The sequence below is a fragment of the Lemur catta genome, chromosome 15 (genome assembly GCF_020740605.2).
Source record: "Lemur catta isolate mLemCat1 chromosome 15, mLemCat1.pri, whole genome shotgun sequence".
NCBI lineage: Eukaryota > Metazoa > Chordata > Mammalia > Primates > Lemuridae > Lemur > Lemur catta.
In genome coordinates, this window is record NC_059142.1 from 57,165,356 (window position 1) to 57,193,266 (window position 27,911).

The window sequence follows — 27,911 nt, forward strand, 5'->3', positions numbered from 1 at the left end:
ATGCCAACAGGATGTGCTGGGACCCCCATGTCCGGTCCTGGCCCGTCACTGGCTTTGCGTTCCTGGGGAACCGGCCTCACCAGCCCAGAAGCCGTGTCTGTGACTCGGGGAAACTCGCCCTCCGTCTACGCATCCTCCCTCTGGTTTAATGTTTGCAGACTGGCAGCTACATCAACGCGAAGGCTCCTGTTCCCACACAGCCGCAGTCAGGACTAAGGTGTCAGGAACGAGGGGACGCCAAGCCAGTGCCTGCCACAGGCAACTCGCGGTGGAGGCCGAGGCCGGCCCGACGCCAGATAAGAGATGTGTGAAAACCGCTGTCCTAGATCCACACACGTAACCTCGCGGACTTCTGCTCACTTGTTCTAGAAGCGCTAGGGCTGTCTGCAGGTGAGGACGCACCTTCCCAGGCCAGGCTGTCACCTGCACAGGTGGCGGGGTCACGGAGCTCTGGGCTGGACCTCCAGCCTGGCCGGCCCCAGCAGAGGCTCAACAAGGGACAGAACGTGTGGTTTTGTAGCACACGGTTCTTATTCTTAGTTCCCTTTGCAGGCACAGCGTACAACAAAATTAGTCACTTTTATTGAAAAGAAACATTACAAATAAGTGTGCAAAATTAAACTTCATGATTAAATACACATAAAAGTAACATGCATACTTTACATCAAAATCCACATACAAAGTTAGTTGATTACATGACAGTAAAGGAACTGGCAAAACAGAGAACCTGCTGCAGGGCAGATTTTAAATGTTTGCAGCCGGAAACCAAAACCATAAAATTAAGTTGCTTTAAAGGGAATTTAAGAAAATTAAATATATACCTTAAGTAGCTGAGAATGTAGAGCCCATAACCTACTTTAGTTACCAAATGTTAAAAAAAAAAAAAAAAAAAAAGTTCTGTGCCTTTCCTTCCCAGAACGTTAGTGTACAGCTGTTCTCACGTGTTGGGGACAGACGTGACGACGACAGGCTGACCAAGGCAATTCCCACCACACTGACAGGAAGTGCCCGAGGACACCCCTGGGTACTGCTTTGTGGAAACGTCCCACTCAAGTAAGTGGTACTTTCTCCTGTGACAAAGTTTTAAAGTCTACACATTACTCTGTTCCCTACACGTGACAGGGAAACTCAGTTTTGACCCAGAATTTAACCAGGAGACCCAGCCACCCCCCGACTCCGCAAACCCGAGGACTTGCTCTGACAGAGTGGGAGCCCACGCGTGGGCACGGGGACCACGTCACGGGCAGCAAGGAGCGCGGGACGGGGCTAAGCAAACAGCCACAGTGTGTTCCCTGACAGGGCCGCGTCGCCTTTCCCGCGTCCGGTGGGGAGAAGGAATCCGTTCTCCGGCGAGCTGCTGGTGTCCCACCTAAATCTGCTGATAATGCAAGAACTGCGTTCACACACCCGTTCATTTCCCCACTGCAGACGCGGTAAAAATGACAGAATCTGTTGCAAAAACAAACCTCACTGAGTCCCTCGTGTCAACGCAGCCCCCGCGAGGGCGAGGGCGAGCAGCCGAGTGACAGCGGCAGCCAGCGCGAGTGCGGAGCATCTACGGAGTCTCAGTGACGACTGTGTAATACTGGCAAGGGGAAGTCTTTCCGAGCAAAGCAGACAACCAGGTATGGCTTCGAGACCAAGGGCCCCGAGACTCCCTCCAGCCCGGGGCCCACGGGGCGCAGGCCAGCGGTGTCGTCGTGCTCGCTGGTGGAGTCACAGTTTGTCGTCGGTCATTTCCAGGAACTGAGCGTAGACGTCCCGGACGCACTCGCCCTTGGGGTTGAAGAGGAATTTGTAGTAGCTGCCGTCTGCACAGATCGCTGGGGAAGGAGGAGACCGTCTTACTCACATGTTTGTTCCCCCCAAAGTGAACAGCTAACAGTCCCCACTGCAGTGGCCTCTGGGGGTACCGAGCAGCCCCTCCCTCCCTGAGCAGCCTCGTGTCCCCCAGCCTTGGCCACAGGAACAAGACACTCTGGTGATCTGTACAGAGACCCAAAGGATCTGTCCCCATGATCTCCTAGGGAGGCCCTGGAGGACGGGGTGCTGTGCACACGGGGACCGGGACAGAGGTGCACCGAGAGGGCAGCCTGACAGCACCGGGGCCTGCGGGGACGATGGACCCCAGGTGGGCGCTAAGGAGGGCCATTCCCCTCCCCCCACCCCGGGAACGCAACTCACCAATGACGGCATTGGGCTCTGTTCCAAAGGCACAAATGCACGGGGAGCCTGAGGGAACCTGGAACTTGGAGAAACTCCATTTGGAACTGAAGTATTTTGGAAGGAAACTGGCTGACGCCAAGCTGTGAGGACAAGGAGGACAGGGTGGCTGTATTCACAAGACAAAGTTTAAAGACGCTGAAAAGCCACCTGCTTAAACCTAGAATGCTACTAGAAATTCAAAGTGTTCTCTTTAACATAGTTTTAGCCTTAATGACTTTTTAAAAAATTCTACTTTAGCTTTTACTCTTCTATTTCTCACCCCTAAAATCGAGTCCTTAGGATGGTTTTGTAACAGAACCAGCCTCGTTGGCACTGAAGGGCCCGGGTTTCTCAGGCCGTCAGATTAACCTTCCGGACACAGTGAACTAAGTTCTCAATCACCTGAAACACACTGGACCGTCACCGGATGTGTTCTAAGGAGCCAAGGACGGGAAGGAATGGTGCCACGGTTTTAGTAGCAAACAATCTGCACTGATTTTCAAACCCATTAAAAACCAAATTAATGTTACATGAAAAGATTCCAGCCTGCCTGAACGTTAAGTTGGTCCACACTGACGCAGCGTAGTCCTTGTAACTCGGGCTTTTCCCACCCCCAGGCTTCTGAACACCCACCTAGACTGCTTATTCCTTTTTGGATCTTCAGCTGCAAAGATGTGCACCGTGCCGTGATCGCTGGACACGCAGATGAGGGAGGCGTCCTGGTTGAAGTTGATGCTGCAGAGAACACGGGACCGAGATCAGTCTGTGTGGACGGAGTCCAGAGACCTGATCCACACAGCCGGGCTGCAGCTTGCAGGACTTCACCCTTCACGTGTTCAAGGCACCAAATTCAAAAACCTCCCTTCCCAAGCCAGGCGCGGTGGCACCTGTGGTCCCAGCTACTCGGGAGGCTGAGGCAGGAGTATTGTGTGAGCCCAGGAGTTGGAGGCTGCTGTGAGCTGTGGTGACACCACTGCACTCGGGCCCTGGCCACAGCAGGACCCCATTTCAGCAAAAAGAAAACAAACCAAAAAACCCACCCTTTAACAAGCCAACTGCTGCCAAACCACTAAGCTGCCAGGCACAATCCAGTGTGCAGCACCAGGACTCCCCTAGGGAGCCCCAGAAATGGGCAGTGCACCCCACCCCTCACACGTCCCCCATGCTGTTCTGCAGAGACTGCGGTGACAGAGACTCAGCCTCTTCCTGACTCCTGGAAGGGGGAGGGGTCGCCTGAGCCGGGGCAGGCCTGGGAGCAGACAGGACGCTGCACACCCCAAGGCCCAGGCCCCCCAGCCGACCCCCGACACATAGAAATTAATCACACTGTCATCCCACAGACCCAAGCGCTGCTCAACACCTGCAAAGGCACCAGAAGCAAAGACGGTGGCCCCAGGTCTCTGGCCATGGCTGTGGCCAGGACCACAGCGGAGGTGGCAGCGCAGCCCCCACAAACCAGCAGGATCTCTAGCATCTGCGTTCACACGCTGCAGAAAGGAGGGTGCGAACACTCGGAACAGCTGAAACAGAACTGGCGGACCCTGACAGGTGTTGAAGTTGGGTGACAGTTAAGGACAGTATAATCTTCTTTCTACTTTTGTGTATATTTCCCATAAAAAAATTAAAATCAGTTACAATAAAAAGAGCTAAAAGCTAGGTGTGCTGGCTCACACCTGTAATCCCAGCACTCTGGGAGGCCAAGGTGGGAGGATGGCTTGAGCTCAGGAGTTCGAGACCACCCTGAGCAAGAGCGAGACCCTGTTCTCCAATAAAAACAGAAACGATCAGCCTGGCGCTGTGGCACTTGTGGTCCCCGCTACTCAGGAGGGCGCTTGAACCGGGAGTTGGAGGCTGCAGTGAGCTGTGATCCCAGCACTGCACTCCAGCCTCGGCAAAAGAGCAAGACCTTGTCTCAAAAAAAAAAAAAAGAAAGAAAAGAAAACCTGAACCCCGAGCCCCTGACAGCCCAGCCCCCGACCCACCCTCCCGGGCCGGGGCAGCTGCTCAAATCCCACAGGCCCATTTCTGTGCCGTCAACCCAAAGCAACAGCTTTTCTCTGGGTGAGGTATTTCCTTACCAGTAAATATTAGCTGCTTGAGATCCTCTCCGTAGCTCCTGGATTAAATGCCCTGATGAAGTATCAAATATTCGTATAAGGGTCCCCTTTGAAAAACAGTGAAGTGTTTTATTATCAAAGAGTCACAGCGTTTGAGCTGGCGTCTGACACGACGCGTGTTCAGTCACCAGCCCACCCCACCCTTGCCCAGACCCACCTGCCTTCCACTCAGCGTCCCCGGTCCCCCCACATACAGCTGCGCCCCCAGAACGGGCTGGCAGCTCCTGGGCTACAGCCTGGGCAGTGGTCAAGGGGGCTCAGGAGGCATCTCCTGGCCAACAGCCCCGAGCAACAACGCCCAGGCCAGCCCCCTCCTCCTGCCAGACCATCTCCATTGTCACTCCCGCGTCCCATGCAGTGAGGAAGAGGACGTGGCTGGCTGCGCTGACCTTCCCGAAGGGAAAAGGTGCCCGAGCCCCAAGGGGAGGACTCGGAACTGTTTTGTTAATGTTTCCCCACAGGGAAGAGGGTCCTTAGCCGACTCTGGTGACTGAGTTGTCACATCTTCTGTGGAAAAGCTGCCTGAGCACAGGACACGCTCACACCCCCCACCCAGCAGCCCCTTCCTGGGGATGCAGCAGGGACCCCGCTCGTGGGCACAGGGAGGGACACTGCCGTCCGCAGGGACCCAGCTTACGCCACCTGGCGTGGAGCTGCGGAAACAAGTAGGAAATTACGATCCACATCCGGGATCAGGACTGTTTTTAAAGGTTGTGGGGAGGTGAGGATGGAGACTCTAACGGTGAAAAGGATAAGGAGAAACATACTGAGATCACTGAAGATCTATTTATGAATTTGTATATCTGTTGCTAATATAACAACATTCTACAGAAAAATATCTAGAAATAACTAAACCTCTTCTTAGCCGACTCCCAGGAGGAAACAGGACTTGCCTCTGCCACTCGTCCCGCGGGGCTGGCGCCGACCCCTCCTTCAGCCCCGGGTGCCCTGCAGTGGCCGGGGTGGGGTGGGCAGAGCCTGCCCCGCTCGCCTTCGGCCACTGTGTGCACAGACCACATGACCGCTGGCCTGTGCCCTCAGCCCACGTAACAGCGGACAGTTTCCCACAAGGTGACCCTGGGCTTACAGTCCAAAATGAAAACTACAGTACAAGATACCCGACTTTTTTTCTTTGGTAAAAGTCTGAATTCAGGCTAAAGGAGGTAAAAGAACCCAAGATTTTAAATTATTTTAAAAGATGAGTTCTTTACATCAGGCAAAGTAAACGACACCTAGGCAGAGGTTTCTGAGCTGTTGCTCGGCGGCAGACAAGAAGGTGGGTGACAGGGGGACGAGTGACTTTCACAGCTGCTGATGCAAATGGTAAGAAACTGCAGCAGGTACTTTTTGCTTATTTTTTTTGAAAAGCTACTTATTTTTATCACATTTTTCAATGTATTAGTTTGCAAAGAATTGGAAATAAAACTAGTTCTTGGGCACAGATGATCTGTGAAGACCTGGCCTAGACCCCCGGATGACAGAACTAGCCAGGGCCACGGGCCACAGGCCACGCCAAGGCGGCTCCAGAGCGGGGCCACCTGTGGCCCTGAGACAAAGAAAGGCAGGTTCTCTGCAGAGAACGCAGCTCATCACAAGGCAGGGCACATGCTCACTTTCTCAGACGCGGTTGCGATTCTTGTTCCCTGCAGGTTGAGCGCGATGCAGCTGAGGACGCCCTCGTGCGCAGGAATGTCTGTCGGCGGCTTCTCGGTGCAGGCCAGGTCCACGAGCTGCACGTGGCCGGTGTGTGTGCCAGGGAAGGCCAGCAGGGAGTTGTTGCTATTGGGACACAGGACACAGAGGCCTAAACAGACAGAGAAAATCTATCAGCAATGACAGCTGACTTCAAAGCCTCTGATTTCCCACAATTAAGACCTACTCTCTGCCCTCAAGTCCTCAGAAAAAATAGTAATTATTATTCATGGGTTTTCATTTGTATCAGAATCACAAAATCAATTTAGAGACTCTTCATTGTAAAGGGTATCACAGGGCCAAGCAAAGCTACCTGCCACAAGACCCCCTCACAGTCACAAGCATTTGCTGAACCATGTGTCAACTGCCTGTCGTGGCAAAATTATAAAACTTAAAAACTGTTCCATTAACAATAGCATAAAAACCAGAACACTCAGGAATAAATTGAACAACAGACGTGTAGGACCTCAGCGTGAGACTACAACACGTTGCAAAGGGAGACCAAAGACGGCCTGGCAGACAGAGCACGAGCCATGATCCTGGGCTGGAACATTCCGTACTGTTAACACCGAATCCTCCCACAGACTCGCTGTAATCACAGTTAAAGCCTCAGCGAGCTTTTCCAGCAAACAGTCTGGCACCACGAGGCACCAGGAAAGCAAAGGCCCTGGAGCAGCCACTGCTGTAGAACAAGAACAGGACTGGAAGACTCACGTTACCTAATTTCAAGATTCACTTTAAGGCTTCAGGAACCAAGCCAGACGGGACTGGCCTAGAAACAGAAACGCAGAGCAATGGAGCAGAATACAGTCTCTGAAAATATACTTATTTAACAAAACCAAGGTACTAAGGTAAGATGATGCAGAAAAAAATAGTCTTTTCAACAAATGGCATTCAAAATTAGATACAAACATAGAAAAAAAAAAAAGACTTGGGCCTTTACCTCAGACCAGTGTACAGATTAACTTGAAATGGATCAAAGATTAACTGAGATCTAAAGTTACTAAACTTCTAGAAGAAAGCATAAACAAACTATGTTGCAAAGAATGCTCCAGACTGAAATACTGGCAAAAGTGCGCCCAAGGGGTATATCTAGAACATATAAAGAACTCCTACATCTCAGTTATAAGACAAACAACCAATTAAAAAATGGGCAAAGAATGTGGAGACGCTTCACAGAGGACCCATGTCTGGCAATGAGCACCCGAGCACAGGCTCACCGTCCGCGGGCAACGCCGGACCCCAGCGGGCGCCAGCGCAGGGCCATCGCACAGCCAAGGACGGCTAAAGGCAGGACAGCGACACTGCTGTGAACACGAGGCGGCAGCCACTGCGGAAAACGCGCTGGCAGTGTTTTACGTTATGAAGTTAGACTTGCAATTACAGTGCGACCCAGCAACTGCGCTCCTCCGCGTCTGCCCAAGCGAAACGGGAAAACACATGCACACAGAGGCGGGCACGTGAACGTTCGTGACAGCAGACAGGCTGGTGAACAGGTGAACCGCTGTGTTGTCTCCACACTGCAAACTGCCACTCAGCAATGAAAAGCAACGCAACACACACACAAAGCATGAGGAACGTCAAAACTGTTGCACTGCCGGAAAGCCGCCAAATACGTCACAAAAGGCAAAACCTGAGGGTCGGGTGGAGGAAGCATTTCCGGGTTGAGGGGACTATCCTGTGTGTCTTGACTATGACAATAGTTACATAACTGTTGACAATGACTAAAACTTATTAAATGATATTCTTAAAATGAGTGAGTTTTATGTAAATTACACTCCAACAAAGCTGGGGAAAACGTCTGAAAATCTCAAAAGACAGGAACAACGAATAACAAAGTCAGCCACCAGCAGCTCTCAACACAGAACAGCGGGAGGAAATGCCCGAGGCTGGAACTCTGGGCTGCAGGGTCCCTAGGGGAGGCCTAGGGACAGTGCAAGCTGGCATCTCGACGAGCCCCAAGTGTGCTCAGGACCACTCTGGCCGCAGCGTGGAGGGAGCACCAGGGCAGGTCTGCACACCCGAGTGGACAAATTTCCCAGCACCACGCATGTCTGAATTTCTCACCTTTAGGGTTATAACAGGTTTCAAAGACGTGCAGCTGGTGGGGATTGTGTGTGAATGTAAACACCTTAATCATGGAGTCCAGGACAACCACAATTCTGGAAAGAAAAACATGATGAGAAGTCAACATTCCAATACTTTGTGATTTCTGTTCTTATCACACTGAAACTTAGCAACACCAGAAATACCACACACGAATCACGCATCGTGGCCTGTGCGAGAGAGGCCTCTAGAAGCACGTCAGCGGTGCTGCCCCGGGGCCAGTGCACAGGGGTGCGCATGGCTAGTGCACTCTTCTCACCTCAGAGAACTCTGAGGTTCAGAGAGACATCAACAAACATTATCTAGATTAAAAACCAAGTAAAACACATGGGGCAGAAGTTCTATTTTTATACTACAACAGACGTCTGGATAAATAAAAGCTTGAAGGTAGATCTTTGATAAGGCTCGAGTGTTTCCATTATCAAGGGACTTTAAATTTTGACATGGGCAAGGTAGGTGCAGTGGCTCATGCCTGTAATCCCAACACTTTGGGAGGATGAGGCGGGAAGGCCGCTTCAGCCTGGGTGGCTAAATTAGACTCTGTCTCCAACAAAAAAAAAAAAAAAAAAAAAAGCTGGGTGCCGTGGCTCATGCCTATAATCCTAATACCCTGGGAGGCTGAGGTGGGAGGATCATTTGAGCTCAGGAGTTCAAGACCAGCCTAAGCAAGAGCGAGACCCCGTCTCTACCAAAAATAGAAAAAATCAGCCAGACATCGTGGCACATGCCTGTAGTCCCGGCTACTCGGGAGGCTGAGGGAGGAGGATCACTAGAGCCCAGGAGTTGGAGGTTGCTGTGAGTGAGGCTGACGCCACGGCACTCACTCTAGCCCGGGCAACAAAGCGAGACTCTGTCTCAAAAAAAAAAAAAAAGAAGAAAAAAGAATATTGGCATGACTAGAAATGACAAACCTACGTAAGAATGCAGGGTGTGACAGAACCCCTGTTCTCCCACCGTGGACAGAAATGGAAACTTAGAGCATAATATGTAAATCTTGGCAAACTAAAATCCACAGAAGCTCAGGACACTAGGATCATCTTCCGTGTTCTCCCAAGCGCACCACCAGGGCAACGGCAGGCAGAAACCTGCCACTTTCAACAGCTCGGACCCCGCGACACGTCAGTTTCCTCAGTGAGGACGGCACGGAGAGGCCGCATCTGGCAGAGCCCAGGCCAGCAGTGGGGCAATGCAAGGCTGGAACGCACGCCCGCGGCCAACGGCCAGGTGGGGACAACTCCTGAAGGTGTTAGAGCCACCGCCCAGTCCCTGGTGGGCACACGTCACCCAGGCCCACCGACCACTCACCTCCAAAGGACTCACTGTCTGTCCTGCGGCAAGAGGGATAACCCTCGCGTCCTCTGGGTCATACTCAACTACAGGCATCAACGTTCAATACATCATTTCCTGAACATTTCTCTTCCTTCAACAGAAGGTAATTCAGCCACCTTTAGAGAAAGTAAAATTCCACCTTCTAAAAAGATCTACCAACACCAAACCTACCTATCTCGCCGCAATTTGACTGCCTTGACTTCTGTAGAAAATTCTATTTCAATAACAGTCTTCTTTTTCAGGTCGTCCCAGATCATCACTGAAAGGTCAGAGAGAATTCGAGAATGAAACCGGGAGGCTGCAGTGCTGGGTTGCAGAGGCACCACTTTGGCTCAGACGCCCCCCACCTCTCACCTCCGTCCCTTCCTCTGTCGGGAGGCACAGGCCCGTCAGGTCCTGGGCCACCCATCTGTGTCACATGCAGGTGGCTCCGTCTGCTCCCCACCACCCATGGCCTAGTTACTGCAGGCAAACGTCTCCCTCTCGCCACCCCCTTCCTTGATTCCACCTGCCCGAGCCAAAAAGCAGCCCGACCACAGCTACTAACTGTTGAGTAGGTGCCAGAGATAAACCTGCATTCAGAAAAGAAAGGTTTCACTTTCAAAGTGAAATCAGATGGATAAAAACCAGGCCTACGGGCGCGGTGGCTCACGCCTATAATCCTAGCCCTCTGGGAGGCCGAGGCGGGAGGATCACTCGAGGTCAGGAGTTCGAGACCAGCCTGAGCAAGACCCCGTCTCTACTAAAAATAGAAATAAAAATTATCTGGACAACTAAAAATATATATAGAAAAAATTATATATATAAAATATTATATTATATTATCTATATATAAATATATATATAGAAAAAATCTGCCGGGCATGGTGGTACATGCCTGTAGTCCCAGCTACTCGGGAGGCTGAGGCAGGAGGATCGCTTAAGCCCAGGAGTTTGAGGTTGCTGTGAGCTAGGCTGATGCCATGGCACTCTAGCCCGGGCAACAAAGTGAGACTCTGTCTCAAAAACATAAAAAAAAAAAAAAAAACAACAAAAAAAACCAGGCCCAGCAATGTCTTAACTCCACCAGGCTCCTGGGTCCTTCCTGTTCTTCCTCGAGTTCAGAACCTTCTCCTTGTTCTCACGGGGGGCTGCATGTTCGTGTTCTGAGGCCGAGTTACAGGTGAGAACTCCAGCCGGCACTGTGCTTTTGGGGGACCACAGGAAGCACAGAACCCAGACATTTGAAAAGCCATTCGGGGCGTGAAGGGAGGGAATGAGGTTTCCTCAACAGCCAGGTCATGGGCAAAGGGGGAAGGGCATGAGCGTTTTCCCCTGAAGGTCGTGACACTACGGCTAGCAGGCTAGCACGTGTCCCTGAGGCTGAATTTAGGTGAGTTCTGCCAGAATGGACTAAGTGACCTAAATTTCAAATTAAGAGATAATTTAATACCAGCATACAAAAACTACCGAACTCATTACTAAATAACATTAAATTTATTTACTGTTCAAGGTTAATTATAATTTATAACCATTCAAAAATGAAAATGAGGATTTGTTCATGGCATAAACACGAAGTCTGCTCCTCGGCAAAGGGCCCGAAGACCAGCCCAGCGCCAGCAAGTGGCCCGTCGCTGCAGCCCCAGCAGTCACCTCACCGGAAAACCGTAACCTCCCAGGGAAAAGACATTTCTACTTCTGAACCTTTTTAATTCAAAATTAAACTTTCTCTGGCTCCCAACACCAGAAAGCCTGCAATTCAGAATAAATGCAAACGGGCCCAAACCAGACAGAATCCTGCAGACAACAACGTAAAGAGTGTTACCGTGCCATACGCTGGTTTTTAATCCAGGTGAACTCCACTTCCAGAAATTTCTGAGAGGAGTGTGATGAAGCCTGAGAAATAGCAGCACTAATTCCTGCTCACAAGAGAGATGTGACCAGATATGATGCCCTGGGCCCAGGGCTAACCGTCACTTCTCACCTGCAAAGGGCAAGAGACTCGACCTCGTGCTGGACTGCAGGTCTCTGCTGCTGCAAAGTGTACTGAACGTTTTATTTTTTTGAGACAGGGTCTTGCTCTGTTGCCCCGGCTGGAGAGCAGTGACATCATCATAGCTCACTGCAGCCTTGAACCCCTGAGCTCAAGAGATCTTCCTGCCTCAGCCTCCCCAGTATCTGGCACTACAAGGTGTGTGCCACCACACCAGGCTAATTTTTTAATTTTTTGTAGAGATGGGGTCTCACTATGTTGCCCAGGCTGGTCTCAAGTGATCCTCCCACCTCAGCTTCCCAAAGTGCTGGGATTACAGGCATGAGTCACTGCACTCAGCCTGAAAATTTTAAATGTACTGTGCCACAAGATTCTATTTTTGTTTACAATATAAAAATACACATTAGCAAAAATAAGTGGATTTTCAAATAAAATGCAGCTTCCACAAAACAACAGAAATGTGCTATGCCAGTATTTCATGTGTTTATCTTTTAATATAGTTCTTGATATAAATAAAAAATTACAATCAGGGTACAGTGGCTCATGCCTGTAATCCCAACACTTTGAGAGGCTGAGGCAGGAGGATCGCATGAGGTCAGGAGTTGGAGATGAGCCTGGGCAACACAAGACTTTGTCTCTATAAAAAATTTTAATCAATAAATTCTGAATTCTTTACTTCACCCTCATAACTCCTTACCAAAGAAAAAAGGGTAAAAAAAAAGAAAAAAGAGAAAGGGCCTTTCTGGTACGCCAAACACAATCTCACTTAAACCCCCCTCAGTCTCATGATGCCACCACATTTCCTGTTTTTCACAAACCAAAGATGCTGGAATCTTAAAATTGTATTCTTAATCTCACAAATGCTAATCAGACCATGTTCTTTTTTAAAAATTGTCTTTAGCAATAACAACCTGAATAGCGCTATATCTATTAAAGAAATTAAATCAATAATTACCTCCCCGAACAGAAAGCACCAGGCTCAGATGGGGTCACTGGTAAATTCTAACCACATATATGACAAAGAATTATACCAGTTCTCTACAGTCTCTTTTCGAGGACAGAAACGGAACATTCCTTAATTCATTCTATGACGTCAGCATTACCCTAACATCAAATCCAGATAAAGACATTTCAGGCTAAAAGAAGAAAAACCACACGATCACATCAACAGATACAGAAAAAGCATCTAAGAAAATCCAACAGCCTTTCATGATTAAAAAAAAAAAACTCGCAAACCAGGAATACAAGGGAAATTCCTCAACTTGTTAAAGAACATCTACAACAACCTACAGCTGATGTCACACTAGTGACGAGACGCAAAGCCCTCCCGCTGGATCAGGAGCAGGGACGGCTGTCCTCTCACCACTGGTGTCAACACCGTCCTGGACATCCCAGCAGATGTGACACACAGAAGGGGACATACTCTTCCCACACGATCCAGCAACCGAATGTTCCCTGACATCCGCCCGGATCGCAAATACACCCACACAAACAGCTGCACGAGAACTTCACGCAGCTTTGGTCACGACTGCGGACTCCGGGAAGCAGCCCAGACGTCCTGTGGCAGCCCAGGGAGTGACAAGCTGTGTGGGTCTGGGCAGGGCTGTCGCTCAGCACTGAGAGGAAATGGGCCATCAGGCCACGCACAGACACACTGGAAACGCAAATGCACGCTGCTGGTGGAAAGAAGCCAGCGTGAAAAGGCCATGTCCTGTATGATTCCACCTAGGACGTTCCAGAAAAGGCACAATGAGGGAGACAGTCAAAAGATGCAGTTGCCAGGGGTTGGCGGAGGGAGGGATGAACAGGCAAATCAGCCCTCCTATGGAGCACTATTAACATACCAGGGTGGACACGTCACACACCTGTCCAGTCCCACAGAACGTACCCCCAGAGTGGACTGTAACCACGGACCTGGTGGAAGTGAGGGGTCCAGGCAGGTCACTGCCTGGAACAGCAGGAGAGGCTGTGCCCGTGCGGGGACAGGGGCGCACGGGGCGCTCTACTTCCCACTCAGCTCTGCTGTGGACATAAAACTGCTCTAAAAAATAAACTTCATTAACTGAGAAAAACTACTGTTAGACTCCACAAAAAGTGTATTTACTCAAATATGTGGTGAAACATTGCCTTCTTCCAAGTCTATGACGTTTATAGGAGTGTCTCACTTCTTGGACAACTGGATGAGCTGAGTTTATCTGACACACACCCCTCCCCTGACAGCACCGGGAGGTCACGTGACAGCCCCCCAACATTGCCGCGGGAACCCCAGGCCTGCTGACCGCCAGTGCAAACTCCTCCTCCTCACTGATGGTTGATGAAACTCTTCACGACAAGAACTGACAAGCCGCAGGCCGCTGCTCCCCGGCCACTGACAGGCCCCAGCCCTGCGAGCCCCCAGCTGCTCCAGGGCCACCATCTCAACCCCCAGTCTCCCCTGCTTTTTCCTGCCAACAGTCTCTTTCCATTTCATTTCCCTGCTCCTAGTTCCAAAACATAAACAAACGCATCAGGGCTGGCCCTCCCCGGAGTGGATTCTGTCATCCCCTGTATTCACGGGACTCCGGGACTCCGCTGAGACCTGCGAGCCTGGGGCCCCTCATGAGTCGCCTGGAGCCTATTCCCAACTGCACAGCCCCGCCCAGCCCGGTGCTCGCTCACCCTCCTCCTCCCCACCCTCAGCCCCGTCCCCTCTCCACTCTGCCCCTCCTCCTCTCCCACCACCCACAGCCGCTGGAGTCGGTCTCCACCGGGTCACCAGACCACAGACCCAGAGGTCGTTTCTCAGCCCCCCCGACCCCCTGCCAACGCCCGCCGCTGAGGAGGCACTTGCTCCTCTTCCCACCTCTTCTGTGAGCAGCGGCTTCTCATTCTGCCCCGGCCTCTGACGTCTCCACTCCACCTCACGCACGGCTTCCAGACTAACCTTCCCTAAAACACACACCTGCCGGCATCTCTTTCCTGGTCACACCCTCGCCGGGCGTTCAAGGCCTTCGGACGTGTCCCCAGCTCAGCCTTCCCATCTTTGCCGTCTCCTCCCTGGCTTCGACCCTCCTTCCTGGGTCTGTCTCCTCAGGCCTCTCCCTCAACCAGTAGCCAGTGCAGCTGGCACGCGGCACACGGCGCGGTCAGTGAGGCTGTCTGTGCCCTCCTTCCCTTCAAAGGGCCGGGCCTGTCACACGGCAACCCCTTCAACGCACGGACACGCACACGCCGCCCAAACCTAAACCCACAGCCACACTGCTACTGTGTCCAGTGTGGCTATAAAATTGATGTTTCTGCAAGTCAATGGCTCACAGGAGGAAAAGAAATCCCCATACCTTGCTTTAAAATGAATTCCTGACATTCACGACACCCACCTACAGTGGAGCAGGCCCCGTTTCCCCCTTCCCAGCACAAGTGTTCTATGACAATGGGAACAAATGATCCTCTCCATACACTGCCTCTGGACAGTGCAAAGACCAGGCACTCTTTCTGGAAGCTTCTTCCTAGTGACTAGCACAGGACTAGCAGGGCAGATCTTAGGTGCCACAGACATAAATACATACAAGTGAGGCATGATTCGTAAATGCATGAATACTGTACCTTTGTTGGGAGGGTATTTTGGCTTTTTTCCACCACCAACTAAAGCTAAATAGTTGCAGCGAAATAACATTTCAACGTGGCCAACTCCTCCTTCTAGGAATTCTGAAATGACAATTTCAAAAAGACAATTTTAAAAAGTTAACATGTAGAGTCAGGGAATGAAGGTTTATTCGCAGCTGAAGAACAACCAGAGGTTTAAACGAAGACAAGCTGAAACAATGCAGACTGTTTTTACATTAGATATTTGACTTAAAATTAACTCAATAAAGTTCTAAGAGTTTTCTTGAAAACAAAAATATAAAAAAAAGGTAACATGTATATTTTACAGTAAAAAAGAAGAAAAAGTTAAGACACATAACACGCAGCATTTCTTTCTTTTCTAAAGTGATGGGGTCAGCCAGGCGAGGTGGCTCACACCTGTAACCCTAGCACTCTGGGAGGCCGAGGCGGGTGGATCGCTTGAGGTCAGGAGTTCGAGACCAGCCTGAGCAAGAGCGAGACCCTGTCTCTACTAAAAATAGAAAGAAATGATTTGGACAGCTAAAAATCTATATAGAAAAAAATTAGCCGGGCATGGTGGCACATGTCTACAGTCCCAGCTACTCAGGAGGCTGAGGCAGGAGGATCGCTTAAGCCCAGGAGTTTGAGGTTGCTGTGAGCTAGGCTGACGCCACGGCACTCTAGTCCAGGCAAGAGTGAGACTCTGTCTCAAAAAATGAATAAATAAATAAATAAAGTGACGGGGTCTCACTATGTTGCCCAGGCTGAGTACAGTGGCTGCCCACGGGTGCAAGCATGATGCCAACACCACAGCCTCCAATGCTGAGCTGAGCGATCCTCCTGCCTCAGGCTCCTGAGTAGCTGGGGCTACAGAGCACACCACCATACCGGGCTCATTTTAAATCAGCCATTTATATCCGATTACCACCAGAAATGAGAATGGTGACCCACTAAAAAAAACAGTTAGCGGCCGACCTCAGACACCTCTCAGCATACTGTCACCATGAATCATGTTTTGTAAGTGCTGAGCACACTCCTCGTACACATAGGCTACCTCAAAGTAACTATGGCTTTAATAGGATGTGGCCTGGGTCCAAATCCAAATGATGACCACGGCTCACCCCGAGCCGGGTGTGCGGCCTGATCTGGGAAAGCCCACAGCTTCTCTGCCTGCAGCAAGGGACGCCGCCCTCCCGCAACCCAGGCCCCTGCTTTTGCTTCCACAAACCCACTCCACGTGCACTAGGAAGTTTAACTGCCAGTTAACATTTAGTCTTTAACCTTAACACTCTTGAAGAGATGAATGGGTGGGAACAGGCCAGAGCTGAAAGAGAAGAACTAATAACCCATAAAAGAAATGCTGACCACCCACTGGGGAAGGATGGTCTCTTCAACAAATGGTTGGATATCCACACAGCAAAGAATGACGCTGGGCCTTTACCTTACATCATATTAAAAAATTAACTCAAAATGAATTAAAGACCTAAAAGTAAGACCCCAAATTATAAAAACCCTAGAAAAAAACACAGGGGGAAGCTCCACGACACTAGACTTGACTGTGGTTTCCGCGCTGTGACAAAGTTGGACTACACTGAGCTTACTGGAAACCTGTGTGCATCAAAGGACACAATCAACAGAGTGAAAAGACAACCTGTGGAATGGGGAAAATATTTGTAAATCATAAATCTGACAGGTGGTTAATATCCCAAATATGTAAAGAACTTTTACAGCTCAATGACAATAAATTAAATAACCTGACAAAAAAATTAGCAAATGACTTGAGTAAATATTTCCCCAAAGATGATTTACCAATGGCGAACAGGCGCACGAAGAGATGCCTGTATCATTAGTCATCAGAGATACCAAACTGAGACCACAGGATCCCACCTCTTACCCACCGGCACGGCTACCATCAAAAATCCACAGAGGAACAGGCATGACTGGCAAGGATGTGAGGAAACCAGACCTTCTGTACAGTCTGGCGCAGCCACTATGGAAAACAGTACGGCAGGGCCTCGAAGAATGAAATATAGAAGTACCACATGATCCAGCAAACCCACTGCTGATCTGTATGCAAAGAGCGGAAAGCAGGGTCCCCAACAGACGTCTGCACACTCGTGCTCACAGCGGCGCTACTCACTCAGCCAGGATGTAGTGACAGAAGCAACCCGCGTGTCCACTGAGGGGCGCGTGAATAAGCGGAGTGTGACAGCTACGTGCAATGGAGTATTACTCGCCCTTAACAGGAAGGAAATCCCGACATGTGCTACAACACAGATTAACCTAGAGGACATTATGCCCAGTGAAATAAGCCAGTCACAAAAAGACAAGCACTGTATGACTGCATTCGTGAGGTCCCTAAAGTAGTCAAATTCATAGAAGCAGGAAGTTGAAAGAGCAGGGAGAAACAGGGAATTATTTAATGAATATAGGTTTTGGTTCTGCAAGAAGATGAAAACGTTCTAGAGGCCTGTTTAACAACAATGTGAATATAATTAACATTACTGATCTGTACACTTAAAAATGGTTCAGATGGCAAATTTTATGTTATATATTTTTTACAATTGAAAACAAAAGCTGCCACTCAAGAACTTCTTTGCCGCCAAGGCATCAGAAGCGTAACTGCTTCCTTGATGCAGGTTCAGTAAGTTTTAAGAACAAATCTGCGTGATCTGAGAAGTACGTCAAGAGGTATCTAATGTACTCTTTAAATACTATTCAACTGAGAATGTTTAGCCTTTTATGAACACCACGTGAGCCTAAAAACTTACTAACAAAGTTAGTTAATAAAGCTCAATTTGTCAGTCATAAACCTTTTCAAATTCTAAAAGCCACATGTCATTCCGTTAGTAAGATGCGATTCTGGATGGTGGCAAATGAAGAAATGTCCCACAAGACTTCAAAAACCTCTGAATTGTGACTCAGATATAGATTAACCAATTAGGTGAGACCATTACAAAAATTAAAACTGAACTATTTCCATGAAGAAATCAGCATGGAGTTTTGCTGAAAGTTGGTTAGGATCTGTTTAAAAGGATTTTTAACATTTTAATTTAAATGTAGAGGCTGTAAGCCCCTGCCACTCTCTTAGCCTCTTACAAAAAACAGCACTTTATAAAAAGCGTAAATAATACCTCAGTTTACTTTTATGCCTATTTCTGGCTAACCCTTATGCAATTTAGAAAAATATCAATGTTAAGTCATGAAAATTTGAGAATTAAGAGTTAAAACAAATAAGTACAGTTAGCAGCAGCATAATGAGCTATATGGCCTCGACTTTAACTGTGGAAAGAAAAAGAGAAAAGCAGCTTTTTCGGAGCCAGCTGAGGCAGACAGACCGAAGCCCAGGCCTTCCCTGCACTGAGCAGAAGCCACCAAGCGGAGACTCCAGAGTTGCCCAGGCTCAGCGACGCCGCCAGACCTCGCCAGGAGAGCCCTCCACACAGCCTGACCGCCACCTCCTGCGGCTGAGGGTGGGGACCCTACAGAAGACCAAGGCCTCAAGGGTTCTGGGCCCCAAGGGCTGGCACTGGAATATTACAAAAGGTGTTGCTTATCTATAGAAAAAGCAAAAGAGGCTGGGTGTGGTGGCACACACCTGTTCCCCTAGCACTTCGGGAGGCCAAGGAAGGAAGATCACTTGAGGCCAGGAGTTCAAGACCAACCCAGGTAAGAACAAAAGCCCACCTCTACAAAAAATAGAAAATTTAGTTGGCGTGGTGGTGGTGCACACCTGTAGTCCCAGCTACTTGGGAGGTTGAGGCAGAAGCTTGGCTTAAACCTAGGAGTTTGAGGTTTAAGTGAGCTCTGATGACACCACTGTACTCTAGCCTGGGTGACAGAGGGAGACCCTGTCTCAAAAAAAAAAAAAAAAAAAAAAGGAAAGGAAAGGAAATGCCCAAAGATATCAGTGTCCAGCCCCATTTATACCAGCAGACTGAAACTGCAGAAATAGACTGAGCAGGACATAAAATAGCCCCGTTAAACACCAACCGAGTAGAATGTTAGGCACATCCCAACACCTGACTGGTTCTAACTCTCCCAACAGAACCTACCTCAAAAGATGAGAAACTAAAAATGGGGAAGAGGGGAGAGGGGTGTCTGAATATTGGTATAACTTCTATTCCACTAAGAGATGCTTGGAAAACTAACCACTTTATGTAAAATGGGTGAGACTCACCATTGTAGCACTTCAGGGCAACAATAATGCAACTTCCAGTCTCCCGACCTCCTCAGCCCCGCCTCTGTCCTGCCACCGCCTCCTTTCCTATTTCTGTGGAGCTTTTTGTAATGGAAATATCTTAATTGTTTCTCATTGTAAAAACTATATATCATCACTATAAAAACAAAACAACACAGAAAAGCAGGAAGTAGAACGCACCAGAAAACAACATCGCGTATGTACGTCTAACTTTGTGCACAGTGTCACAGATCTTCAGAATCTGACTAGCAGGTTTGCACCAGAAAACCCCAGGAAAAAATCTAAAAATAAACAAACTTTGTGCACAGCACCCACTTGCGCCTACTCAAATGCAACAGCACCATCCACACTGTCCTCTGTTCTCTTCCCTCTAAGGCTGCGGCCGCCAGCCGTGTTGCACGTGGACTCACAGGGTGATCCCGGTGTTTCCCTGCATGCGCGCACCGTTTTCAGGGTGCACCTTTTTTTTTTTTTGGAGACAGAGTCTCACTCTGTTGCCCGGCTAGAGTGAGTGCCGTGGCGTCAGCCTCGCTCACAGCAACCTCAGACTCCTGGGCTTAAGCGATCCTCCTGCCTCAGCCTCCCGAGTAGCTGGGACTACAGGCGTGCGCCACCATGCCCGGCTAGTTTTTTTCTATATAGATTTTTAGCTGTCCAAATCATTTCTTTCTATTTTTAGTAGAGACGGGGTCTCACTCTTGCTCAGGCTGGTCTCGAACTCCTGACCTCGAGCGATCTGCCGCCTCAGCCTCCCAGAGTGCCAGGATTACAGGTGTGAGCCACCGTGCCCAGCCCAGAGTTGACTTTTTATGCACTCTCATGTTATTTCTACAACCACTGGGTATAAAACTTCATCCAAATATATCAGTCTTGAAGCATTTTTATTTGTGCGAATTATGACTGCTGGATTTTTTCGTAGTATACTCTCAGAAGTGCGTGAAACATCTGAATCGAGTCCTTCCCTGTGACAGCACCACCATGAGCACCACGACAGCTGCGCTGTCCACTCCAGGCAGCCCTGGGGCCCAGGGGCCTTCCTGGGATACAGCGATGCTGCTCTGAAGGTTGAGCCCTCTCTGGAGAGAAAGACACGAGGTGTGTGCAGACGAGGACCTGTGTCCTGGTGCCAAGTGGGAGAACACCGTTCCCGACTGGAGGACCAGGGATCCCCGCACTACCGATTCCGGTTCCTGCCAAGGGCAGTGGGTGCCGGGAAGCAGCGCTTTGCTCGAGGCCCAGCCAGACAGCCTCCTTCCTCAAGGCCACAGTCACAGCGGAGATGACAAGGCCCAGAGCCCAGATCTAGGACAGACCGCTGCAACGCAGACACATTCTGCAACGTTTCAGAAAGCAAACTGGTCAGGTAAGAAAAGGAACAGGGGCAAATCTTCTGCTATTCTAGTTGTAAGTTGCCCAAAACCTCACAGCAGATCGACCTGCAAATACCATATAGGTGAATTTCTTAAAATATCCCATCAAAAAGGACGGCACGTGACCTTTTCATGGTGAGGCCTGTCTGCTCACATAAGCAGGAAACGCGAGCCTACTGCAAGGGCACGAGTATGAACGAACTATGGGCCAAGCTCAAGGGCAGCCTGCCCTAGACGCAGAGCTGAGCAGCGGCATGGGAGCAAATGCGTGTAGGAAGCTCTACGTCCTGACAATGGCAGACTTTTCTGGAACTTACAAGTTTCAGATGCTTCTTGTGTATCTTATTTTCATAAGAAATTCTGAATTTACTGTAAATATTTCATTAATTAGGAAGCAGTTGTTGAAATGCTGCTAATGATTTAACTTTGACACCAATAACTCCTCTTTAAGCTTCTGGGTCAATTTAGCAAAAAGTATCCTGAGATTTTCAAGTCAAGCGTTTTGAAATGTTTTGCAGCTACTTGTCTGCACAAAACAGAACTGTCTCAAATCAGCATGCAACCAAAACAAAATAACTGTCAATCAGATGCCTGCAAGACTGACAGGGAACCCCAATCACCACCTGCAACACTCGCCGACCCCACTGACTTACTCCACCCCAGCAGTGCCCCAGCCGCCAGGACTGACAGTGCACACGCACACAGCACCGACACGTGTGCCAAGCACTCATCCATGCATTTCGTGCATCCTCCTCCGTCCCTCGACAGTCATCTCCTGAGGCAGGCACTGTTAGCACCTGTGTTTCACACACAAAGAACGTGAGGCCCAGAGCAATTGAGAAACTGCCCGAGGTCACCCAGCAACTGGACAGAGCCAGGATTCCAAGACACGCAAGGTGGATCCCGTCTGAGCTCTCAGCCACCTGGCGATGCTGTCTTTCTGTAACTAATGGAGGCTGCCGACCACTGCTTACAAAATAAACCCCAAATTATAAAGCACCACTTACTGTTTTACACTCTAGGGTCATATCTAAGAGTTCACTTGAAAAAGCACTTCCACTGCCCCCAAACTCTCTGAAGGTCCCTGATCTGTGCTACCCGTTGCCAAAACAGAAAGGGCCTGCTCAGTGGAGCTCGAGGCGGCCGCCACCTGCGGCAGTGAAGTCCTGTCAGACGAGAAACAGTTCCAGCATCAGAAATGTAACACGTGCACTGAAGGTAAACCAAAACTAAAACCACAACTGTAGGAAAAAGGATGTTTCTCACTGTCTATGATCTGTCTGAGATTTGCGCGTTTGTCGGCAGTGCTCATTTCCCAGCAGGTAAAGAGGACCAGAAGATGCCAAAAGTTTAAGAAAAATATGTAGGGGGAGAAAACCAAATTGACAAAGTTCTACCCATAAATTTAACTTGTTTTCCTGGCAGACAGAAAAGGACCACCATTATTTTATTTACCAAAAGAATGAATCACTGATTCCGGCTTTTGAAAATTTGTATTTCATGAAAACACAGATTAAGACCCTGAAATAAGCAAACAGAAGAAACGATAATTTATTACTATAAGTAATATTTTCTAAGTGTTGGTCATGTGCCAAGAGTTAAGAATCCTACCTGCTGTGACTGGATGGATCACCGGCGTTCTCCGCAGCTCTACATTCAACAAGAAGAAAGCGGAAACGGCCTGCGTGAATACACCCGCTCCACCAGCACCGGCAAGGACACAGGCAGCCCACGCCGGCTGCGATTCCCCCGAGAAATCAGAGCTGGACCGAGGCCCCACCTGCCGATCACACCCTCCCCCCTGGCACTGCACGAGCCAGGCACCCACAGCAGCTTAAGGAAAAGACAATTCCGCCGAGTGTATGGAGGGCCACGAACCCTGTTTACCTCTCAAAAATAGCCGTCCTCTCCCTGCTCCATCTGAAAGATAAAAGTTAGGCTTTTGGGGAGTTGGAAAGGGGAGAAAACAGGAAATGTCAGTTACTTCTCACCTTGTTTCTCTTTTTCCTTTAAAGGATCCGTGTTGTAGACTCGGAATCCATTTTCCATCCCACAGGCAAAGCATCCTAAACAGGGAGTGAGAAAGACAGATTAATCCAGGCCTGGAGTGGGCAAACGCCACGCGGTCCGGAGAAACCGCATCTGCTAATAACTCCTGCAGGTGCTCACACCACAGACACGACACGTGCTACGTCACAACTACTTTCCTCGCAGAAACGTTACTAAGTGACATACATGCACATCCAGGCGAGACATTTTCAGTTTGTTGTTTAGGGTGCAAATGAGTCTCTGGAGTTCCTCGCACTAACTTCCCCACTGCAGGGTCCTCCTCTGGCACCTGTGGACCCGCTTCCGCTTGGCCACTCAACTCCAGTGAGAGCAGCTCACTGGCCACGTGGATAAGCCGCTCCACCCTCCCCCCCCCCCCCCCCCGGCATTTCCCTCAACACCTCCCGCGCGCTAACGCTCAGCACGCACCTCCTGTTCCGAACACACATCTTGAAAGAGCTGCGTGTCAGGCACCACGCCAGGTCCCGGAGAGGCCACAGCTAGTGGAGGACAGCCGCGAAGGAGGCAGTCCTGCCCAGTGTGGGCACAACAGGTCAGGGGAGGGCAGGGTGCAGCAGAGATGGAGGGGCAGTCCTGGACTCCCAGAACAGGGAAGGCAGGAAAGCGCTGCTCATTCTCAGCCACTGGTCTCTAGAAGCCAGCTCTGAGGTCTCCCCTGACGTTGCTGCCACCTATAAATCGTCCTAACTCCTCAGACATGGTCACAATGACACTCATCCTGATCACCATCTCCAAGTCACACACCAGGCTGTTAATGGTCCAAATAAAAGGCACTGCTAAGACCTAAACGAAGCACTCAAGTTTGAAGATGATGATGTGTTAGTTCCTGTGACTTGGACTGCGTCTACCACAAGCGTGACCGAAGCACTACATTCATCTCCTCAAATGCCAGGTCCAGTGTTAGTTCGCATGAAGCTGTGGCTGGAAAGAGAAAAACCAAACCCTCCAATTCCTTTTCACGTAAAATGCTGCAAAGTCCGGTTCCTCACAGTGACTGCACAACTGGTTTGAAAGCCAATGCCCTCTTCAAATACCAGCCTACTGATTTCGATCTACTTTTCCAGTTCCAGAACCACGTTATTCTACCCTGTCAGCCACCCTTCCACACGTGGAAAGCATGCCTATATTTTTTGTCCCGGTCGCTTTAAAATAACAGATCCAAGGACCCGTGAAGCTGCCCTTGTAAACTGGAGTCACATCTCGCAATCCACTGACACTCTGAAATGTAACTCATCTGGGCGTGGAACCTGAAATTCACTTGAAAGTGCTGTGTTCTTATCTCTTAAATTATTCTGGGTTATAACTCTCTATTATTAGAATCATAGAATCCAAACAGAGGAATCAGAGCTTTCCTGGACAGAAAATATGAGAGCAACAGAGAAGCAAAATCTTTCCCTTTGTCTGAACTAGTGCACCTTCCCCAAGTTGGAAGCCTGTGTACCTGTCTTCATCAGAACACACCTATTTCTGACAAGACTCGTAAGAAATATATAAACCACCTCTGTAAATCCACAAGAAAAAGGCAAATAACCCAATAGAAAAATAGGCAAAAAACCTGGATGTTTCATACAAGAGGATTCCAGATGGACAAAACACAGAAACAAAAATAAGTACAAAAATAAAGTACAGAAGTAGGCAAAACCAATCTCTCATGTCAGAAGTCAGGCGGGGGCGGTTACTGGAAGCAGCGCGGGGTGGCCAGGTGTATGCAGTTTCTCGCTCGCCGGCAGTAAGCACGCTCAGTTCAGAACATGCATCGGCTGAACGCTTATGACAGGCGCACTTTTCTATACGTAGGGTGCACGTCGACGGAAAGATGGTGTTAGAGACACCAAAAGGCTGGAAAACTCTCTTTAGGGAGACTAAGCATCACCCTTGCAATCTGAACAAAACTTTCTTCCCAGAGAAACCATCAGCACACAGGCGAGTCAGAGACTGCGCACACCCCAGGGGAGCTGGCAGTGACAAGGGAGCCACCGAAACGGCATTCTTCCTAACACATGTAACTCACATTTAAGTACTCCCACCCCTGAACTTTAGAACTGCAGAAGTAGACCAGGGAAGTCAGCAGCTCAGGCCGGGACACACAGCAGGAACAGATACTCAAACACTTCTGCTTCCCATGGAAATGGAAACAAAATAGGTGGACATGTCATAGAAGTGGACATTTCAACACTTCTGAGTCTTGAAGACTATAGTGCAAATTTAAACTTATGAACAAATATCCTTTTAAAATGATTTATAAGCCTGAATTTACAATAAGAATGTTAAAAACACTGAGAGTAAAAGTCAAAAATCAGTGTTACATAAAAATAAAATGTAATGAACAATCTGGCGTACATTTACACTGTAGGCTACTAACCTAACTGTGACCAGAAGCTTAAGTATGAAACCGTATTTGTTGAGGAGACGTTGCATTACTGTTAACCCCTTAAAGGTTCTCAATTATTGTCAAAACCTATTCAAAAAGCTACTGGCCCTCCTCTTCTAATGCAAATCCAAAATGTTCAAATACTGTCCAGTGTCCAACATTTGGCCCCAAACACAAACCTCACTAACCTCAGTAAACGTGCTCCTTCACAATCCCTACTGTGGGGCCAGACCAAAACCACTTGGGGTCACCGTGGAGACTCATTCAGCCTCAAGCTTCCCTATGGCCACTACTGCTTGAGTCTAATTTTGTGGCTTTAAAGGTCAGAAGTAAACTTGTCCTCCTCCAGTTTTTTTTTTCTTTTTTGAGACAGAGTCTCCCTGTGTCGCCCCAGCTAGACTGCAGTGGCGTCATCATAGCTCACTGCAACCTCAAACTCCTGAGCTCAAGCAATCCTCCTCCAATTTAATGAAAAACTTCCTATACCTCTCTTGTGGCATGCATATTGTCTACCTTTTACCTTTTCCTTAGACATATTTTATTAATAGTTCTCCTGCTGCACCACTAGCAATACAAGGCACAAGTTTTGATTATATTCAATGTATCCTTCAGGCCCCAAGAAGTGTCTAGCACACCAAGCACAAACTACATACACGCCAAATGAGAGAGGCAATCACTGCATTACCTATTTAAAATTACCTTCACCTGCCGGTGCCACAAAGAAAAAAAAATTACCTTCACAAATGCAGGATCGTATAGCACTTGCTTTGATTCTGTTCAAAAACAAAACTTCCAAAGCCAACAGGTAAAAGTTCTTACAAGTCTGTCCCTGAATAACAGCCATTATTCCTTTTCTCCCCAATTACGAATTTTAGGAGTGGGCACTGAAAATCTGAGGTGGTATCTGCGCACATTCCGGTTCCCTGCCCAGCAGGGAAGGGCTGTGGGAGACCCTCCCCGTCTCACGTGCAGCAGGAACCTGGTCGCTCCCACCCGCGTCCCAGGCCCTTCCTAGGCCCCTGGCGGGCACACCCTGTGTAAAGGGATCACTCTCTCCCGGTGGTTTCAATCAGCTGGGTTCCAAGATGCAAAAAGAAATGAGATTTCCCTCAAAGGTATACCTGAAAAATCCTTATATTCCATACACCAAAAAACACCCGGAGGTGGTGGGGGAGAGGGTGACATTTTCTGCCTGAAACCAACAGAAAAGCTAAGAACTATACCCAACCTAGGTCACAGGGCCTACAAAAATCCTCAATAAAGTGTACTTCTGTGACTGAAAAGAACTTAAACAATTTCCAACTCAACTACACCTTGTTTGCTCAAGACCCTAAAAGGAGTACTAGAGGAAACGGAGTTTTGAGGCACAGTATAAATTATGCCACCGGGAAAAACCCCAGCCAAACCCGCCGGCAGCAGCGGGGGCAAGAGTGGTGCGGCGGGGAGGGGTGGGGGCGACTGGCCAAAGGGTGTCCCGACCTCCCCTTCCCCTCCGCCCGGGACAGCCCGGGGCGCGACCGCAGCCGCGTGGTCGCAGAAGCCTGGGGAGGAGCGGGCTCAGGCTGGACACCTGGGAGCGGCGGTGAGAGGGCAGGGGGACCTCGGGAGGTGAGGCCGCGGCAGGCAACGGACTCCGGGACAGTGGGCTCCGGGAGGCCTTGGGGGGGGTCTCCGAGTGGGGGCCCGGGTCGGGGGGTCTCCGGGTCGGGGCCGGGGGGCGGCTCTCCGTGTGCGGAGGCCGGGCGGGAGGCGGGGGGCGGCAGGGCCGGGCCCGCCTCACCGTGGTCCTGGTTGAAGCCGGCGTACAGCAGCCCGTTGCCGTGGGGGTTACACGGGAGGAGGTTCATGACGCCGCCGCGGTGTCCGCGCTCCTCAGCGCCGCATGCCGCTCGGGAGACCGGGCGCTCGGGTCCCGTCGGGCCGGCGCTGAGGCCGCCGCGGCCGGAAGTGCTGAGCCTGCGTGCGTGCGTGCGTGCGTGCGTGCGCGCGCAGGCTGCGAGCGGGCCCGCAGAGCGCCGAGGGCATCCAACCGAGGCAGGGCGGCGACGGAGCGCCGAGCGCACCCGCGGCTGTGTGGCCCGCGTGCGGAGCGCCACCCGCGCGGGCCCGGGCGCCGGCTGCCCGGTGCGGGCCTCCTCCCCGCGGCCGGCTGCACCCGCGTCCCCGGGGCCCGGGCCGCCGCCGGGCCGTGTGCGTGGGGACTCGAGCCCCGTGCGAGGGGCAGCTGCGGCTTCTCCCGAGCGAGGGTGACCGCGAGGAGGCGGAGCCGGGCGGGCCGCCTCGCGCGCCATCGTGGGGCGGGCCCGGGGCCGAGTGACGGCTGGGACGAGACCCAGGACCGCCGAGGGCAGGCCGCAGACCCGCCCCCTGGGGCCCCGCAGGCGGGGCGGGTCTCCACCGCCGCGCGCCCTGGGTGCGGGTCGTGGCTGCCGAGCCCCGAGGGAAGTAGGGGCCGGTGTGCGGCTTTCCCCGGACTTCTCGGCCACCCTTGGGGCCCTCGGTTCACGTTTCACTCAGCGTCTTCCCGTGCCTGGGGTGTTGGGACATCCGCTGCCCGCCTCGGTTGTGTCAGAGCCCAGAAGTTCCGAGCCGAGCTGCGCCCTGTAGATACGTCCCCCAGACCCTGTGCATGTGACCTTGTTCAGAGTCTTTGCAGATGTAATCAAGGATCTCGAGATGAGATCATCCTGGATTAGGGTGGGCCCTAACCCCGATGACCAGCGTCCTCAGACGAGAAGGGAAGCGGAGAGGATGCACAGGCGAGCGGGCTGGGAAGGTGAAACTCCACGATCTGCGGTGCGGATTCGTACCGGGGTGCGGTTTACACAGAATTGGAGATGGTGCTGACTCCTGGGGGCGGAGAATGATCTAACAGGGGAAGGGCAGGTGTGGTCAA

The 27,911-nt window shown here is 50.3% G+C and overlaps 1 protein-coding gene across 3 annotated transcripts; it reads right to left on the minus strand.

Annotated features, from left to right (window-relative positions):
• Positions 1 to 863: 863 nt before the first annotated feature.
• On the minus strand, positions 864 to 26,993 carry WDR45B (WD repeat domain 45B). 3 transcript variants are annotated; one of them, XM_045527051.1, is made up of 11 exons: positions 26,796 to 26,960; positions 22,566 to 22,640; positions 22,186 to 22,224; positions 15,004 to 15,105; positions 9,621 to 9,708; positions 8,082 to 8,176; positions 5,936 to 6,126; positions 4,284 to 4,369; positions 2,839 to 2,940; positions 2,185 to 2,306; positions 864 to 1,823 (listed from the first exon to the last, which is right to left on the minus strand). In XM_045527051.1, exons 1-11 carry the CDS (start codon positions 26,860 to 26,862, stop codon positions 1,717 to 1,719), a joined length of 1,074 nt encoding a protein of 357 aa, XP_045383007.1. In that variant the 5' UTR covers positions 26,863 to 26,960; the 3' UTR covers positions 864 to 1,716. The 3 variants fall into 3 exon arrangements, with proteins under 3 accessions (XP_045383007.1, XP_045383008.1, XP_045383009.1); XM_045527052.1 differs by lacking the exon at positions 22,186 to 22,224 and having other exon boundaries at positions 26,796 to 26,993; XM_045527053.1 differs by lacking the exons at positions 22,566 to 22,640; positions 26,796 to 26,960 and adding an exon at positions 22,462 to 22,550.
• Positions 26,994 to 27,911: the final 918 nt, after the last annotated feature.

What these genes read in the sequence shown, in the direction of transcription:
- WDR45B (XM_045527051.1), bottom strand. Translation starts at nt 26,862, where the DNA reads ATGAACCTCCTCCCGTGTAACCCCCACGGCAACGGGCTGCTGTACGCC. An exon ending in CGGCTTCAACCAGGACCACG is followed by an intron (nt 22,641 to 26,795) that starts GTGAGGCGGGCC and finishes CTCCCTGTTTAG; the next exon opens with GATGCTTTGCCTGTGGGATG. An exon ending in AAAATACCCTCCCAACAAAG is followed by an intron (nt 9,709 to 15,003) that starts GTACAGTATTCA and finishes CTGACCTTTCAG; the next exon opens with TGATGATCTGGGACGACCTG.